We start from the raw sequence: 17,426 nt of genomic DNA, 5'->3' as shown, positions 1-17,426 counted from the left end.
GAGACTGGGCTACATGCTCAGCTACTTGCAAAAACAAATTTTTAGTTTTTCCTGGAATCTCAGGTACTGGCACATTTAGTTCATCATAGAAAGTCTGAAATACTGGTTCTGGGGAGCGTCTTTGAATATCTCCTTTTGTTAGGAGGCTTACACTAGGATCTAGTCCTTTCCCATCGATGCCTAATGTTACATATTTTCCCTGATTCCATTCTGGGTCTGAGGGGTTTGTGATGATCACTTCTAAAGGATTGCAGCCCCCACTCATCCAGGAGGGGCTGCCTTTTCCTTTTTGGAGAAGCCAAACAGGATCTTTTCTCTCTTCTTTCCAGGTAGCCCAAATGACACAAAACCAGTACTGACACATGTCACGTGAATATGATTCTTGACAGATATCCTTATTTCCTGCTGTATAACTTTTTACCCAATCTAGAGAACCGCATCCTATCTTGTGCAGCTTACTATTAATAGCGGCACAGGCATCAAATTTTAAGGTTACATTTTTGGGGACTCCCCTTTCTTCTGTTTGAGCTATTATTTTACTTGTGTCTTTTAGGAAAGGAGCAGTCCTTAGTCTTATTTCAAAGACTGTGATCATGGGAGGTTGAGAGGGGTCCATGTTATAAGGAAAATTAAGTCCCACGACAATTTTCCTCATGCTTCAGCCATGCGCAGACCAGTCAGCTTCTGGGAGTGACTGGAGCAGGGCTTGTCGTTTTCCTCAGGGTCACTTTGCAGTGATTGTCCAGGTTTGGTTTGACCTCCCAGGTCTCAGCTGCTGCAGGCTTCACACGACTGTGGTGAACCCAGGCTGGGATTCCTTCCACCTTTACAGCTGTGGGAGTGGTCGGGACAACAGTCTGGGGTCCCTTCCATTGTGGCTGCCATGGAGCCACGTTCCAGTCCTTGATCCACACACGGTCATCTGGAGAAAAAGGGTGAACTGGGGAAAATAAGCTGACTGGGCACCTCTCATTTACCCAAGTTGAGATAGTCTAGGCAATTTTCCCTGAAGCCTGTAGCTGCCGCTGTAATTCAATCTCACCTAACTCTTGGGGAGTACCCGAAAGTCCTCGCAGTATAGGAGGAGGCCTATGATACAGAATTTCATAAGGGGAGTATCCTGTTTCTTAGAGGGGTACACCTAATTTTAAACAATACTATAGAAAGGGCTTGTATCCATTTTAATCCTGTCTCCTGACATACTTTCCCTAGACTATTTTTGATAGTTTGATTCATTTGCTCCACCTTTCTGCAACTCTGAGGTCGATAAGCGGCGTGTAACTTCCAAGTGATTCCTAATATCTTTGCCGTCTTCTGTGCCAAGTCAGCCACAAATGCCGGCCCATTATCTGAGCCAATTCGTAGGGGCAGTCCAAACCTAGGGATGAGATCTCGAAGAAGCACAAGGGTTACTTCACGAGCTTTTTCAGTTCGTGTTGGATAAACCTCCACCCACCCAAAGTAAGTACACACTAGAACCAGTAAATACTTGTTACCTCTGCATTTAGGCATCTCTGTGAAGTCTACCTGAAGATCTTCAAAAGGAGCTGCTCCATAGGCTTGTATGCCAGGAGGTACAGAGGGGCCTTGTTTTGCATTGTGCTGTCGACAGGTAACGCATCGCTGAGCTACTGTTTTAACAAGAGCTGGCAAGTGTGAGATGTAGAAATACCGGCCTAACAGCTTTTTGAGGGATTCTTGGCCTAGATGGGTAGTTTCATGTACAGCCAGCACGACTGCAGCTCCTAACAGCTATGGCACAGCTATTCTTCCATCTGGCAACTTTATCCATCCTTCCTTTATTGTTTTCCTCCCTCTGTTTGAAGAAAGTCTTTTTCCTCTTTAGAATAAGTTGGCACCAGATCAAGCATTTGAGGGAGTAGTGGGGCTGTGACTGATGCCCGGTAAGAAGTAGATGCTGCTTTTCGTGCCTCTGTGTCTGCTCAGGAGTTTCCTTGGCTCACCGAGGTTGAAACCCACTGGTGTCGCCTGCAATGCATGACTGCCACCCTTTGTGGTTTCCACACTGCTTCCAATAATTGTAGAATTTCTTGTTAATATTTTATGTCTTTTCCCCCATAATTTAACAGGCCTTTTTCTTTATATAATGCTCCATGTACTTGAAGGGTTAGGAAGGCATATCGAGAGTCAGTATAGATATTTACTGTCTTACCTTCACTGAGTTCCAGAGCCCGAGTAAGAGCAATGAGTTCTGCTTTTTGGGCCAAAGTGCCCTGAGGCAATGGCTTAGCTTCAACAACGTCATCCAAAGTTAGTACTGCATATCCTGCACACCTTTCTCCTTGCAAGTGGATGAAGCTGCTCCCGTCCACATATAATTCCCAGTCTACAGATGCCCACGGCCGGTCTCGAAGATCTGGTTGGCTAGAATAGACAGAGTCCAACACCTCTACACAGTTATGTTCAACAGGGCTGGCAGACATCGGGAGCAAGGTGGCAGGATTTAAAGTGTTACAGACTTCAATGGTTATGTGGGAGTTTTCACATAACAAGCCTTGGTACTTAGTTAATCTGGCATTTGTTAGCCAATGGTGTCCTCTGGTATTCATTAAGGTTGCCACCACAAGGGGGGCTTTTATATTTAAGTTCTGTCCAAGGGTTAGTTTATCCGCTTCTTGTGCTAACAGGGACGTTGCTGCCAAGGCTCTTAGACACAGAGCCCAGCCTTTAGAAACTCCATCTAGTTGTTTTGAGAGGTAGGCCATTGGTCTTGGCCAGGGCCCCACAGTTTGAGTTAAAACTCCCACTGCCATTTTTCTCTTTCTGACACATAGAGCGTGAAAGGTTTTGTCAAATCTGGTAGTCCTAAGGCTAGGGCCGACATAAGTTTTCTTTTAACTTATGAAAGGCTTGCTGTTGTAGAGTCCCCCATTCAAAGGGCTCAGTGTCGCCCCCCCACCCCTTTGTAACTCCATGCAGTATTTTAGCTAACACTGCAAAGTTTGGGATCCATAATCTGTAAAACCCCACAACCCCTAAAAATTCTCTTACTTGCCTCCTGGTTTTAGGTTCCGGTAGGCTGCAGATGACCTGCTTTCTTTCTGACCCTAGGCTGCACTCCCCTTTTTGAATAGTGAATCCCAGGTAGCATACCTGTTGTCTGCAGATACGAGCTTTCTTCTTGGACACCTTATACCCACAGTCCTCCAGGTGCTGAAGCAGGGCATCCATCCCTTTTGCACACCCGACTGCCATGGAGTGTCCTAGCAGAAGGTCAGCTACGTACTGGAGCAGGGTGCAGCCTAAGGTCTTCAGCAGGAAACTTCTGGAGATCTGGAGCCAATGCTTCCCCGAAGATGGTGCGGGAATTTTTGAACCCCTGGGGAAGCCGAGTCCAAGTGTACTAAGTGGTGACACCTGACCCTGGATCTCCCCACTGAAAGGGAAACACTTTTTGGCTCTCAGGAGCTAGCCAGATGCTAAAGAAGGCATCTTTCAAGTCCAGGCAAGTAAACCAGCTGTCTTCAGCTGGCAGCAATCCTAACAGTGTGTATGGGTTAGGAACTGTTGGGTGCAGAGTCACTGTAGCTTGGTTTACCAAGCGTAAGTCCTGTATGGGTCGATAGTCTTTGGTCCCTGGTTTAGGGACAGGTAGAAGGAGGGTATTCCATGGAGACTGGCAAGGAACTATAATTCCAAAGGCTTTTAAGTGCTTACGATGAGCCTGTATTCCTTTAAGGGCTTCCCTGGGAACTGGATACTGCTTTTGTCTGATTGGCTGGACCCCAGGCTTAACTTCTGTGAGTACAGGGGCTTGATTGATTGCCAGCCCCAGAGGATTGTCCTCCGCCCATACTCGGGGCCATCGCTCAGCTAGAGCCAGTGTTATTTCCTGGTCTGACTCGGTTAGGAAAAGTCTCCACTCTTCTTTCCAGGGGACTGTACGGGCCATCGTGACTCCCGTTTCTGGTAACTCCAGCTGTGAAGAGCCCTGTTTTGTAAAGGAAATACTGGCTTTCAGCTTGCTAAGCAAGTCTTCCTGACAAAGGCAAGGGGCAGTCACGCATATACAGAAACTGATGAGTCACTTTATGCCCTCCCACTGAGCAGGTCCGTGGTAGCAGAAAGCCTGCTTGGCGGAGACTCATGTTGCTCCAATTGTATCAATGATCTTTTTAGATAACGTGGCCACTGGGGTGGTTACCACTGAGTGTTCAGCTCCAGTATTGACCAAAACTTAATATCCTTGCCCCTATTGCTCCTTGGGGAGCATTTGAACCCAGTCCCCTTCAGTCTAGCAGCCCTTCAGCTAGATTGAACAAAATTCCTTCATCGTTGTTTGAGGTCTTTTGCTCTACATCAGTCTGTTTTTCTCTTAGTTGGGGACATTTGTTTTCCCGATGTCCTATTTCTTTATGATAGGCACACTGGTCACGTTGCAGACGTGAATGATTGGACTGGGCATTTCTTCTGGAACCCCCATTTTCTTGCCCTTTGTGGGGGGATCCCTTTAATTGCCGCAGCCAGCAAATCAGCGTTTCGCCTGGCCTGGCGTTCGCCCTCCTTACGGCGGCGGCTTGTTGCGTCTCTATTTACAAATACTTGATTAGCTATTTCCAGTAGCTGCGAGGTATTCATTCCTGCAAGCCCAGCCTGTTTTTGCAATTTTCTCTGGATATCTTCCGTTCTAAAGCCATATCAATCATAAGCTGGTTTTCAGGACTATCTGGATCCAAAGGAGTGTACATACGGTAAGCTTTACAGAGTCTGTCATAAACCGGGCTGGGCTTTCCTCCTTTCCTTGGATGACTTCAGAAACTTTATTTACATTAGTAACCTTTTGAGCGCCTTTTCTTAACCCTGCAGTTAATGCCTCCTGGTATTGTTTTAGCCTCTCAATATCTGGTCCTTCATTTGGGTCCCATTGAGGGTCCATTCCTGGCAGCTAAAATCTTACATACTCCTGAGGATTTTGATAATCAACTGGGATGTGCTCCTCTAGTCAGTTAGCTGCTGCCTGCAGCACCCTTCGTCTTTCATCTGTGTTAAAGAGGTACATGAGTAGCTGGTGGCAATCAGCCCAAGTGGGATTATGAGTCTGGATAATTGTTTGGAGCAAGTCAGTTAGAGCTTGAGGCTTTTCAGTGTAAGATGGAGTGTTATTTTTCCAGTTGAAGAGGTCAGCAGAGGTGAAAGGGTGATACACAAAGGCATGCCTTTCCACTATGTGTCCATCCTAATCTACCTAGTATATCGCTGCTCTCTTAGGGGCATTTGGATTCCAGTCTTGGGCCGTAAGCAGGCTGCCAAGGGATGAGTTTTTCCTGCAGCTTCACTTCCTTTTTTGTCTACTCCGGATGGTCTAGGGGCTTCAGGCTCAGGAGAAGGGGCCTCCCCGCTTGATAAGCAGGGGAGGGGGGCACTGTTGGTGCCATCTCTTGCCATGAGTCCTCAGGCTCTGAGTCAGACAGAAGTTTAGGTACCGGCTTCACTTGTCTGGTGGAGCGAGAACCTTCCTTAACCAACTGTCCCTTTGCTACTAGTACTGCTGCTGCCTGCCCCTTAACCACTGCAGGGGNCTTGGGCCGTAAGCAGGCTGCCAAGGGATGAGTTTTTCCTGCAGCTTCACTTCCTTTTTTGTCTACTCCGGATGGTCTAGGGGGCTTCAGGCTCAGGAGAAGGGGGCCTCCCCGCTTGATAAGCAGGGGGAGGGGGGCACTGTTGGTGCCATCTCTTGCCATGAGTCCTCAGGCTCTGAGTCAGACAGAAGTTTAGGTACCGGCTTCACTTGTCTGGTGGAGCGAGAACCTTCCTTAACCAACTGTCCCTTTGCTACTAGTACTGCTGCTGCCTGCCCCCTTAACCACTGCAGGGGATCTAAAACTAGCTGTAACCAGGAATCTATATATGGAAATTGATCTGGGTGTCCAGGTTTGCCTGTTCCTTTGTGCCATACCTTTGAAACTAAAGACCTGTCTAAGCTGCCTTCTGATGGCCAGCCTACATCTAATGCTGGCCAGTCTATTTCACACAAAGTTCTAAGTTTTCCTGAAGTCATAGTGACTCCATAGTCTCCATTAAATCCTTTTCTGAAATTTTTTAGCATAGTTCCCAATGGGGTGGGCTTACTTTGTGCCTGACCCATGTTCTCCAGGACAAAATACCACACTCTCACCACAAACACCACAAAACAAAGAATGGGTAAAAAGGGCACACACACACTTTTATCGTTTATACCACACCAAAATCGGAATACCACAAAATTCAAAATCTGAGCACCAAGAGATTTAACCCAAGTCAAAACCAAATCCAAAGTATCCAGCAATTCAAGTCAAGACAAAGCCGGAACAAAAGTGCCAATCCAAGCACACCGTGGGTGATCAGGCCACGCTTCCACTCAGATGGAGTGGGGCAAGTTCCAAAGACTAGTCTTACCAAGTTTCGGATGTCCGGACTCCAAGTGCCAGTTCCTTCCCGGTGTTCAGCCACTGTGTTGATCCTCCTCGGAGGCATGCTATGCGCTGCTCTGGTCAGGCGTTCCACCGGGGCAATTGCCTACCCGGGAGTGCTCTTTGGATGGTGTCACTCAGGCTGGCCAGAGTACCCCGCAGGGATGCTCCAGAGGGCGGGCCTAAGCCACCTAAGGGGCTGCCTTGGCCATCCATCAGTTACTTTGCTTCCTGGTCAGGGAACCAAGAAATGTAGCAGGACGGGCTGCAGGCAAGACCTCTGAGACACCAAGTTGTAGAAGGAAGGGCTTTATTCAGCTGGGAGCATCGGCAAGCGACCGTCTCAAAATCCAAGCTCCCCGAGGGCACAATTTCTGTCCCTTTTAAGGGCTCACAACACTGAAGATTTCCCAGGAAAGGGTTGTGATTGATTTGAGCAAGCAAGGGGTACGTGACAGGGGTTGCATGCCCCCGTGGTCAGAGAAACAAAACAGGGCTGGGAGTTTGACTGCGTTCTTTTACGTAATGTCAGGAACATCAGTCATAAGTTGATTTTTAACTATTAGGTTTAGGCTGGGCGAACCTGGCCAGGCTAGTTTTGCTTCATTGTTTTTATTATTAATATTTTAAAGAACAGGTGCTAAGGATAAAACATTGTGAGAGGGTCTTTTTCTTTCCTCATCCCAAAGTGCTGGGATGACAGGTATGAGCCACCACGCCTGGCCGTAACTCAGTATTTTAGGATTCATTTAACTATATTTGTTTTTCTGTGTATACATGTGCAAGCATCTATGCAAATCTATTTTATTTTTCATTTCATATGGAGAATTTGCAGATTGGCCTGCCATATGGCATCTGCCATTTAAGGAATGTAGAACTCTAATTTCTTCAGAGAGTCTGTGACTCAGGAAAAGTCTAAAAATCACTACACTGCTTCACAAATAAGTATGTAACTTTCTTTGCTGGAGGATAAGTCACTGTAAATGTGTTTGTGGGAGATTTACTTGATAGGAATGAGGGATCAAATTTTACTTAAGAAAACCAAAGCAAACCATATGTTAAAATATACCTATTAGGTAAATTGTATTATCTCTTGACATTTCATTTGGAGTTTGAACAACTAGATGTGTGATTCATTAGAGGTATTTGCTCAAGTTGAAATTGCAGTGTATGATCCACTCTAAGAGACAGAGCTTTGTGTCTTTTGATCCAATTGATCTTGCTTTGCCATGTATGAGAATGTCCCTGTTATTACATGTGACACCACCAGGGAATTGGAATCTATCTATCTATCCATCTATCTATCTATCGATTGATTGATCGTAATATTTTTCATTATTTAATGTGCAGTTCTTAAGGGGTACTATAATTGAGCATAGCCCAAGCTGAAAATTACTATTAAATAATGAAAATTTAAGAATTCTAAATTATGTTAACAAGTTTTAGAGACCATGTGTTTTCTTTTCTTTTTTTTTTTTTGAGCCACCGCGCCCGGCCGAGACCATGTATTTTTCTAAGGTGTCATTTTTTGATTCTGTAATTATTTGAGTTCCTTTGAGTGGAATTTGATTTAATTTTATAATATGTTTTGATGAAGCTTTCTTCATGCCCGAATGATATGAGCAGCCATTTATCACTGATATCCTAATATGTTTTTCTTGATCTAGATTATATTTAGATATTTGACTCATAGATCTCTGCTCTCTCTTCACTCTCCACATATCCCACATCTCTCTCTCTCACACCAGTGTATAATGATTCCTGATTATTTTTGTGGATTTTCTAAATGGACTTTTATTGCTTGAATTAAACTAATTTCATATAGAAATACTAAAGTTTATTAGTTTAGAGAATTGTGCAATTTTACGATTACAATGTGCAGGAAATATTTATACACATCTAAAATTTACCCATTTAAGAAACAGTGATGTTTCTCAACTAAAAAGATTTTGTATGAAACACAGGTGATGGCGGATACACTCTTGATCTCCACATGAGTTCTTCTAGGGGAACGTTTGGAGTTAAAAGAGGTCCATCTTCAAGAATTGGAAGTCCTCCTCCTAAAAAATCTGCTCCTTCAACTGTGGCAAGAAGCAATGGTGGGATGGGAGGTCAAGGTAAATGCTACCTGAGAGCCAGACCGTAGTTTTTATATGAATGAAAATGAACTATTTACCTGAATGCTTAACTTTCAGATTGAGGAACATATTAGAATTGACACATACATGGACCTGTTTATTGATTGATAGCTTTTATTTTAGTTTGAATCTCACTAGGCAAATTTCAGATTTATGGTGAAGAAATACCTGACCTTCTAACTGCAGATCAAAGAGAAATGATTACAAAGAGGCAAACGTTCCATTTAATGCTTTGTTTGCTAGAGAATTCCTTTTAATATTTCTTAAAGTTCCTGGCAGTATTCTTTGATGGAAGGCTTCTTAATCTAATCAATTCTTCCATATCCTACGTCCCTTTGTATTTGACCCCGTGTTCCAACCTAAAAATTGCATGTTCAGTTTTTTTGTCAGGTTGGAGTCTTGCTCTCACCAGGCCAGACTGCAATGGTGAGATGATGGCTTACTACAGCCTTAAATTCCTGAGCTCATGCAATACTCCTGTTTCAGCCTCCTGAGTTTCTGTGGCTCATGGCATACACCACCACACATGTCCAATTTTTCTTTCCCTATTTTTGTAGAGACAGGATCTCAGTACATTGTCATAGCTGACACTAAAGCCCTGGGCTCAAGCAGTGCACCTGCCTCAGACTTCCAGAGTGGCTCGAAGCATGGGCCACTCTGCCTGTCCATACAGTTTCTGTGAGCTTGGTAATGCTTATTTGCAAGGCATTCTTACTGTTTCTTTGAGGATACTACAAGAGCATTTAGCAGAAAAGTAGTCACTGGGCTTTAATACTATTTAACAGTGTAAGTAGGGATTGAAATGGAGACATGAAGGAGTTCAACATTTTTCACAGAAATGCAGACTTGTAAAATTCAGGGGCTGTATATTTATCATTAAGATTGTACAGGGATGTTTACACCTTCACACAAGTTCCTTAGTGCAGGATTTGAAATTATTTGAGGAGAGAATTTAGAACTAAGCAACAAGAGGTGAGCAGTAGGATTGAACAGAAGTAATAATTTTGAGAAGGAGGAGAAGAGAAAAGATTTCAGATGGAACAGAAGAAAGCAAGGCAATTGACGGTTCTCCTACCGCCACGCAAAGAATTTAAGCAGAAACAGAGATTAAAATTCTTACTAAGGCGTGCATTGTATTGTGGAGCGGAAATGGAAACCTTCCATTTTCAATTTTCCATTTTCGTATTAAGGGTTGGCTCGAAGTTAATGTAATCTGATCAACATACATAAGCCTAGCCAGATTTCGCAGCTAAAAGATTAGGCCCAGCTGAACACATCATAGTGAGAGACTCGACCGTAAGAAATACACGTGAAGACGTATACTTAAAGGAAAACCTGTTCTGTTTTGAATGAGGCACAACTGATGTAGTCCGACCCCTTTTTTACTGTATCCTCCTCTATTGCATGTAAAGGGGATGTAAAGTCCCACATAGCCATCATTCAGAAAAGCTGGACGTACATATTTTGTACCATTTGTCCGCTCATTTAAGATAGAGTGAGTCAGCCACTTAGAGATAAAGGAGAACTTCTATGTATAAATTTCACTTTCAGTAGTTCATGAGTTGCAGTACTTGTGTGTGTGTGAGACAGACTGAACAAGATGGGTAAAATTAGTTTCTGTAGCTGAGATAAAACGACATATGTAAACTTTAAAATCAGTCTAAGTTTTGATGGCTTTACAGGTTTTCCCTGTGTCATTAATAGTCATCATATGAATAGTCATCAAATAGTAATTCATATGAAAAGGAAAATAATAACTAGCTAGTTATTAACAGTTAAAAAATGAACTAACTGTTAACCTGAGAATTAATGTTTGGCTTAAGCTGTGTTTAAGAAGAACTGGGCTTGCAGGAGCCGAGAGATTATTTGAAGCTGTAAGCTATAATGAAGGTGTCATGAATGTCTGGTAACTCAGGGAAAGAGAGAGAGAGTCAGGGGAGAAATAATTTTTAAAGTTGTTTTAGAGAAGAAACGATAGGTTTTGAAATTCTCTGTACTTTACATAATACGTAATCATGTTAAATTAAAGGTCGCATGTCACGTGGAAGAGAGAGCTACGCAGGTCCTTTACGCAGAGAGCCATTCTCCTGGAGAAACGACAGTACGTCACCAAGAGATGATGCTTATGCAACTAAGGATAGGTAAAGGAAAATTGAAAAAATAGTTGATTTTTGTTGTGGTGATGAAATTCACATAACAAAATTAAACATTTGGGGGTTAACAAGTAAGTGGCATTTAATACATTCTGCGTTGTGTAACAACGCAGAGGTTAACAATAGCTAACCTCTATTTAGTAGAAAAGCATTTTCATCACTCCAAACTACAACTCCACTACCGGTTAAGCACTCCCTTTCATTTTCTTCCTTTCTGCAGCCGCCAGGAAACACCAATCTGTGTTCTGTTTGTGAACTTACCTGTTCTGGGCATTTCCTTGTAATGGGCTCAAACACTACATGGCTTTTTCTGTCTGTCTCTTTTCTTTCTGCTGGATGTCCTGAAGGTTTATTTACATCATAGTACTTCACTCCTTACACAAGCCTTTAACCCACTATTTTGTTTGGGTTGTTTCCACTGCAGTATCTCTAGGCACAAATATTAGTTTGAGTACACTTACTCAATTCTGGGTATATATGTGTGGAGTTGCTTGATTATATGATAATTATGTTTGTTTTCTTGAGAACCCACCACATGTCTCCATAGTAGCTGCATAATTTTCCATTCCAACAAGCACTGTTTCATGGTTCCAGTTTACCTACGTCTTCTCAAAGACTTGATATTTCTAGCTTGTTACAGTTTATAGGCATTCCAGTATGTGGGAAGCATGGTATCACATTTTGGCTTAGAAATGCATTTTTTGAATCCCTAATTAGGAGTATCAGATCCCCATACTTTTGGGTATTTGCATATATTGTACTTGGAGAAATGTCTGTTTAGATGTCTGGCCCTTTATTTTTTTAAAGTTGTAAACGGGTTATGTTTTGGATACTAGAAGTTGATCATTTAAAATTTGTTTCTTTGACTTATGCAAGCAGAAATCATCCAAGTTTTCGAGACACCAGGTGTTATTCTCCACCACGTAAAGACTATGCATGGTGTGATTATGGTCGTTCTCGCCGTGATGAACATTCCTCTAGAGGATACGGGTATTACAACATTTTCTGGTTTTGTTTAATATATATCTTAAATTGTTCATTCTGACACTGGTAACAAAGTATTTGTGTGTGTGTGTTTTATAGTGAACATGATGGCCGTGATAGAGATGATTCAGGACATCCAAGTAGATGTTCTTACAGAGATGCATATCAGAGTTATTATAAGAGTCCAGGTATGTTTTATAAATTATAGGATTATATTTAGTAGACCAGATCATTGTTGTAACAAAATTTTAGGGAAAATTACAAAGGAAAAACATAACATGTTTAAATATTGGGAAATGTTAACACTATAAAGCCTATGGATCTATATGAAGGTTAGAACTTCAATTCATTTACAGAAAATGTGGCTCAACCTTTATTTTAGAATAAACTTTCTTAAGCTTCAAAATACTACTCTGACACTTCTTTCAAATGAAACATTTTGACTATTGCAGTCACAATTAATATCCTGTCAACAGAGGCAGAGCAACGCAGATATTTCCAAATGGAACTGTAACTGGTTTGTGGTTTAGTGATACCAGTAAAAATGTTTAAATGTAGTTTAACATAAGTGCTATTATTTTATCAACCCTGCAGGGACCTCTCGTGGTGCAGCACCTGCACCAGCTCCTCGGATGACTTTTGGTGGAAGCAGTCGCCATGATTATAACAATACACGAGATAGATATGACAGAAGTCGGGAGAGTTACTCAAGGAGCCGTGGTGATTTCTATTCCAGTGGTCGTGAGCACAGTGGCAGAAAAGAACGAACATATCCACCTTCTGTGGATAGGGTGCGCCGTGATCCTCATGAAGAATGTGGGAGCTCAAGTTACAGGGCTTCTAGAAAAGGTGTTGGGGAAGACGATCTGAAAAGGAGACTGAAGCAGATATTTAAAATAATAGTTCTTGCATACCAAACCTTCCTTGGTTATCGAAAATTAAAATGTTGTTTCTGTGTTATTACCTGAGTACCACTACTAGAAATAGGTTAGTTTTGTGGGGAGAGGTAGATACTGACTTCCTCCATGAATTTTTTGAGCTGAAAAGGAATGTTTTCAAAGTAATTTCATTGTTTTAATACTGTTTGAAAGCTATCTATTTAGGTGTAATGTGTGTAGTAAAATTTTCAGAATAAACCTATACATGGAATGCAAAATGCCTGATTTTATTGGTACACATGCTCAAAAGCTAATTCAATAGTAGAGTAAATTGTGGTGTTTGTAAAAAACTGCCTTTGTTGGTTTGCACATAAATACATACANTCTACTATCTTCACAGTGTCATTGTAAGAAATAGTGTCTTTCAAGATGTGATGGTTCAGGTCTTTAATTCCAGCATTTTTGGAGTCCAAGGCGGGCATATCTCTTTAGCTCAGGAGTTTGAGATAAGCCTTGGCAACATGGAGAAATCTTGTCCCTATAAAATAGACAAAAAGTTGCTGGATGTGGTAGGGCATCTGTGCAGTCCCCCTCATTTGGAACTGAGGAGGGAGGATCGCTTGTGACCATGAGGACAAAGCTGCAGTGAGCATGTTTGCTCCACTGCATTTTCACCTGGGTGACAAAGTGAGACCCTGTCAAAAACAAAACAAACAAACAAACAAAAAAAGTGTCTGTGACACTCTGGGAATTCTTAACCTAAATTATCACCATGAGCCATTCTGTCATAATGATTTAAAGGAATGGGGAACAGAAGCGTAACCTGTAAGATACCATTTACCGACCTTGGAATAGGGGCTGTGTTTCAGCAGGTTACAGTAAATGGTGAAAAGCCTTTATTTAACAAGAGCTAAAGCCTTATTCCTTAATTTTCTTAGGAAAATTATGCTTTTAAATGAATAATAGGGTACACTTTATGATCTATGGTCACTAGGATTGCTATGAGAAAATACCTGGACTTGGTGGTTTATAACCAACATTTCTTGTAATCTTAGAGCCTGAAAAGCCTAAGATGATGGCATCAGCAAATATAGTGTTCTGTTAAGGGCCCACTTCATGGATTTTAAACAGCCGTCTTGCTAAGTCTACACATGGTAGAAGGGGCTTGGAACTCTTGAGTTGCTTATAGGAGAGTATTAATAACATTTATGAGGGTGCTGTCTTCCTGACTTGATCAGTTCCAATCAAAGGTCCTGTTCCCCATCCAGAGGGCAGCCAACTGACATTTCTCTGTGTTGAGATGAATGTATATATTTTAGATGATGGAGTGAGGATGTCAGTGATGATTGAATGAATTCCCTGGTTTGCCGTTTTTAGGGTCTCCGCTGTTGCCATCAGGTATTAATAGCATGAAGATGATTTTCTTAAACGTTGCTACTGAGTCATCCAGCTTCAGATTACAAGGTTTGCGGACAATTGGGCAGTCTTAGATTTCAGTGTTGCTAAATCATGAAAGGGGGACACAATGTTGAAGTTTGAGTTTGGAGAGTTGTAGCAATATATTGAATAAAATAAGAATTGAAATGTAGACTAATAAAACTTGTAAGGTATCGCATGTGATGTTCTGTAGTTTTCCAATGAAGCATAATTCTCTTGACTCTTACTCACAGTTACTTCTCTTGACTCTTATTCACAAAGTAAGTCTGGTCTTACTAGTTTTGTCATTATTTATCTAAATACAGTAAGAGTAGTCATTGACCACAAAGGCCATTATTTATTTATTTATTCATGTATTTATTATTCCTTTTTAAATTAGAACTGAGTGTCTGACTCATTGCAGCTTCAACCTCCCAGGCTCAAGTGGCCCTCCTACCTCAACCTCTGGGGTAACTGAGACCACAGGCACACACCACCATGCCTGGCAATTAGCATTGCTCCAGGAAATCATACCTTATCAGTACCCCTCAAAGCTCAAGTCCATCAGTGCAGAGCCATACAACTAATACCCCTACTTATAGGGTTAGGAATGGCTACTGCTACAGGAACTAGAATAGCCAGTGTATCTACTTCATTATCCTGCTACCACACATTTTTGAAGTATTTCTCAGACTACTTGCAAGAAATAATGAAATCTATCCTTACTCTACAATCCCAGTTAGAGTCTTTGGCACTCTCCAAAACCAGCGAAGCCTATACCCCCTCACTGCTAAGAAAGATGAACCCTACACCTTCTTAGGGGAAGAGTGTTGTTTTTATAGTAACCAGTCAGGGATAGTATGAGATGCCACCAGGCGTTTAGAGGAAAAGACTTCTGAAATCAGACAATGACTTTCAAACTCATACCAACCTCTGGAGTTGGGCAACATGGCTTCTCCCCTTTCTAGGTCCCATGACAGCCATCTTGCTGTTACTTGCCTTCAGGCCCTATATTTTTAACCTACTTATCAAATTTGTTTCCTCTAGGATTGAAGCCATCGAGCTACAGATGGTCTTACAAATGGAACCCTAAATGAGTTCACCTAACAACTTCTACTGAGGACATCTGGACAGACCCACTGGCCCTCTCACTGGTCTAGAGAGTTCCCCTCTGGAGGACACTACAAATGCAGGACTCCTTCTTCGCCCCTATCTAGCAGCAAGTAGTTAGAGCCATCATTGCCCAATTCCCCACAGAAGTTGGGATGTCCTGTTAGAGAGGGGATTGAGAGGTGAAACTGACTGGGCTTTGGGTGGGGACTTGGAGAAATTTTCTGTCTAGCTAAAGGACTGTAAATGCACCACCATCAGTGCTCTGTGTCTAGCTAAAGGTTTATAAATGCATCAGTCAGGGCGGTTCCAAGATAGCTGAATAGGAACAGCTCCAGGATCCAGTTCCCAGAATGAATGACACAGAAGACGGGTGATTTCTGCATTTCCAACTGAGGTACCAGGTTCATCTCACTGGGGCATGTTGGACAGTGGGTGCAGGACAGTGGGTGCAGCCCACCGAGTGAGATCCAAAGCAGGGTGAGGCATTGTCTTGCCCAGGAAGTGCAAGTGGGGAGAGAATTCCCTTTCTTAGACAAGGGAAACCATGACACACAACACCTGGAAAATCACGTCACTCCCACCCTAATACTGCACTTTACCAAGGGTCTTAGCAAATGGCACTCCAGGAGATTATATCCCAGACTTTGCTTGGAGGGTCCCATGCCCATGGAACCTCTCTCATTGCTAGCACTGCAGTCTGAGGTCTAACTGCAAGGCAGCAGCGAGACTCAGGGAGGGGCGCCACCATTGCTGAGGTTTGAGTAGGTAAACAAAGCGGCTGGGATGCTCAAAATGGGTGGAGCCCATCCGCAACTCATGGAGGCATGCCTGCCTCTGTAGACTCAACCTCTGGGGACAGGGCAGAGCCAACAAAAGACAGCAGAAACCTCTGCAGACTTAAATGTCCCTGTCTGACAGCTTTGAATAGTGTAGTGGTTCTCCCAGCACAGAGTTTGAGATCTGAGAATGGACAGACTGCTTGCTCAAGTGGGTCCCTGAACCCCGAGTAACCTCACTGGGAGACACCCCCGACAAGGGGCAGTCTGGCACCTCACACTTCACATGGCTGGGTACCCCTCTGAGATGAGGCTTCCAAAGGAATGATCAGGCAGCAACAATTGCTGCTCAGCAATATTCACTCTTCTGCAGCCTCCGTTGCTGATACCCAGGCAAATAGGGTCTGGAGTGGACCTTTAGAAAACTCCAATGGACCTGCAGCTAAGGGTCCTGACTGTTAGAAGGAACACTAACAAACAGAAAGGACATCCACACCAAAACCCCATATGTATGTCACCATAATCAAAGACTAAAGGTAGATAAAACCACAAAGATGGGGAAAAAGCAGTGCAGAATTGCTTAAAATTCTAAAAATCAGAGCACCTCTCCCCCTCCAAAGGAAGGCAGTTCCTCACCAGCAACGGAACAAAGCTGGACAGAGAATGACTGATGAGTTGAGAGAAGAAGGCTTCAGATGATCAGACTTCTCCAAGCTAAAGGAGGAAGTTTGAATACATCACAAAGAAGCTAAAAACCTTGAAAAAAGATTTGACGAATGGCTAACTAGAATAACCAATGTAGAAGAGTCCTTAAATGACATGATAGAGCTGAAAACCATGACATGAGAACTACATGATAAATGCACAAGCTTCGGTAACCAACTTGATCAACTGGAAGAAAGGGTATCAGTGATGGAAGATCAAATGAGTGAAATGAAATGAGAAGAGAAGTTTAGAGAAAAAAGAGTAAAAAGAAATGAATAAATCCTCTAAGAAATATGGGACTATGTGAAAAGACCAAATCTACATCTGATTGGTGTACCAGAAAGTGACAGGGAGAATGGAACCAAGTTGAAAGACACTCTATAGGATATTATCCAGGAGAACTTCTCCAACCTAGCAAGGCAGACCAACATTCAAATTCAGGAACTGCAGAGAATGCCATCAAGATACTCCATGAGAAGAATAACTCCAAGACACATAATTGTTAGATTCACCAAAGTTGAAATGAAGGAAAAAATGTTAAGGGTAGCCAGTGACAAAGGTTGGGTTACCCACAAAGGGAAACCCATCGGAATAACAGCGGATCTCTTGGCAGAAACTCTACAATCCAGAAAAGAGTGGGGGTCAATATTCAACATTCTTGAAGAAAAGAATTTTCAACCCAGAATTTCACATACAGCCAAACTAAGTTTCGTAAGTGAGGAGAAATAAAATCCTTTACAGAAAAGCAAATGCTAAGAGATTTTGTCACCACCAGACCTGCCCTACAAGAGCCCCTGAAGGAAGCACTAAACATGGAAAGAAACAACCAGTATCAGCCACTGTAAAACACACC

The 17,426-nt window shown here is 42.6% G+C and overlaps 1 protein-coding gene across 1 annotated transcript in view; it reads left to right on the top strand.

Annotated features, from left to right (window-relative positions):
* The window catches only part of LOC108536932 (RNA-binding motif protein, X chromosome-like), a 20,334-nt gene extending 7,535 nt beyond the window's left edge, over positions 1–12,799 (top strand). Inside the window, exons 5-9 of the mRNA XM_017884028.1 lie at positions 8,375–8,527; positions 10,578–10,689; positions 11,581–11,691; positions 11,785–11,873; positions 12,280–12,799. Of these exons, the coding sequence (XP_017739517.1) occupies positions 8,375–8,527; positions 10,578–10,689; positions 11,581–11,691; positions 11,785–11,873; positions 12,280–12,653 (839 nt within the window). The 3' untranslated portion in view covers positions 12,654–12,799. The remainder of the gene's footprint in view (positions 1–8,374; positions 8,528–10,577; positions 10,690–11,580; positions 11,692–11,784; positions 11,874–12,279) is intronic.
* The last annotated feature ends 4,627 nt before the right edge of the window (positions 12,800–17,426 follow it).

Source organism: Rhinopithecus bieti, unplaced genomic scaffold (assembly GCF_001698545.2).
Source record: "Rhinopithecus bieti isolate Rb0 unplaced genomic scaffold, ASM169854v2 scaffold_14825, whole genome shotgun sequence".
NCBI lineage: Eukaryota > Metazoa > Chordata > Mammalia > Primates > Cercopithecidae > Rhinopithecus > Rhinopithecus bieti.
This window is presented reverse-complemented; position numbering and strand designations above follow the sequence as displayed.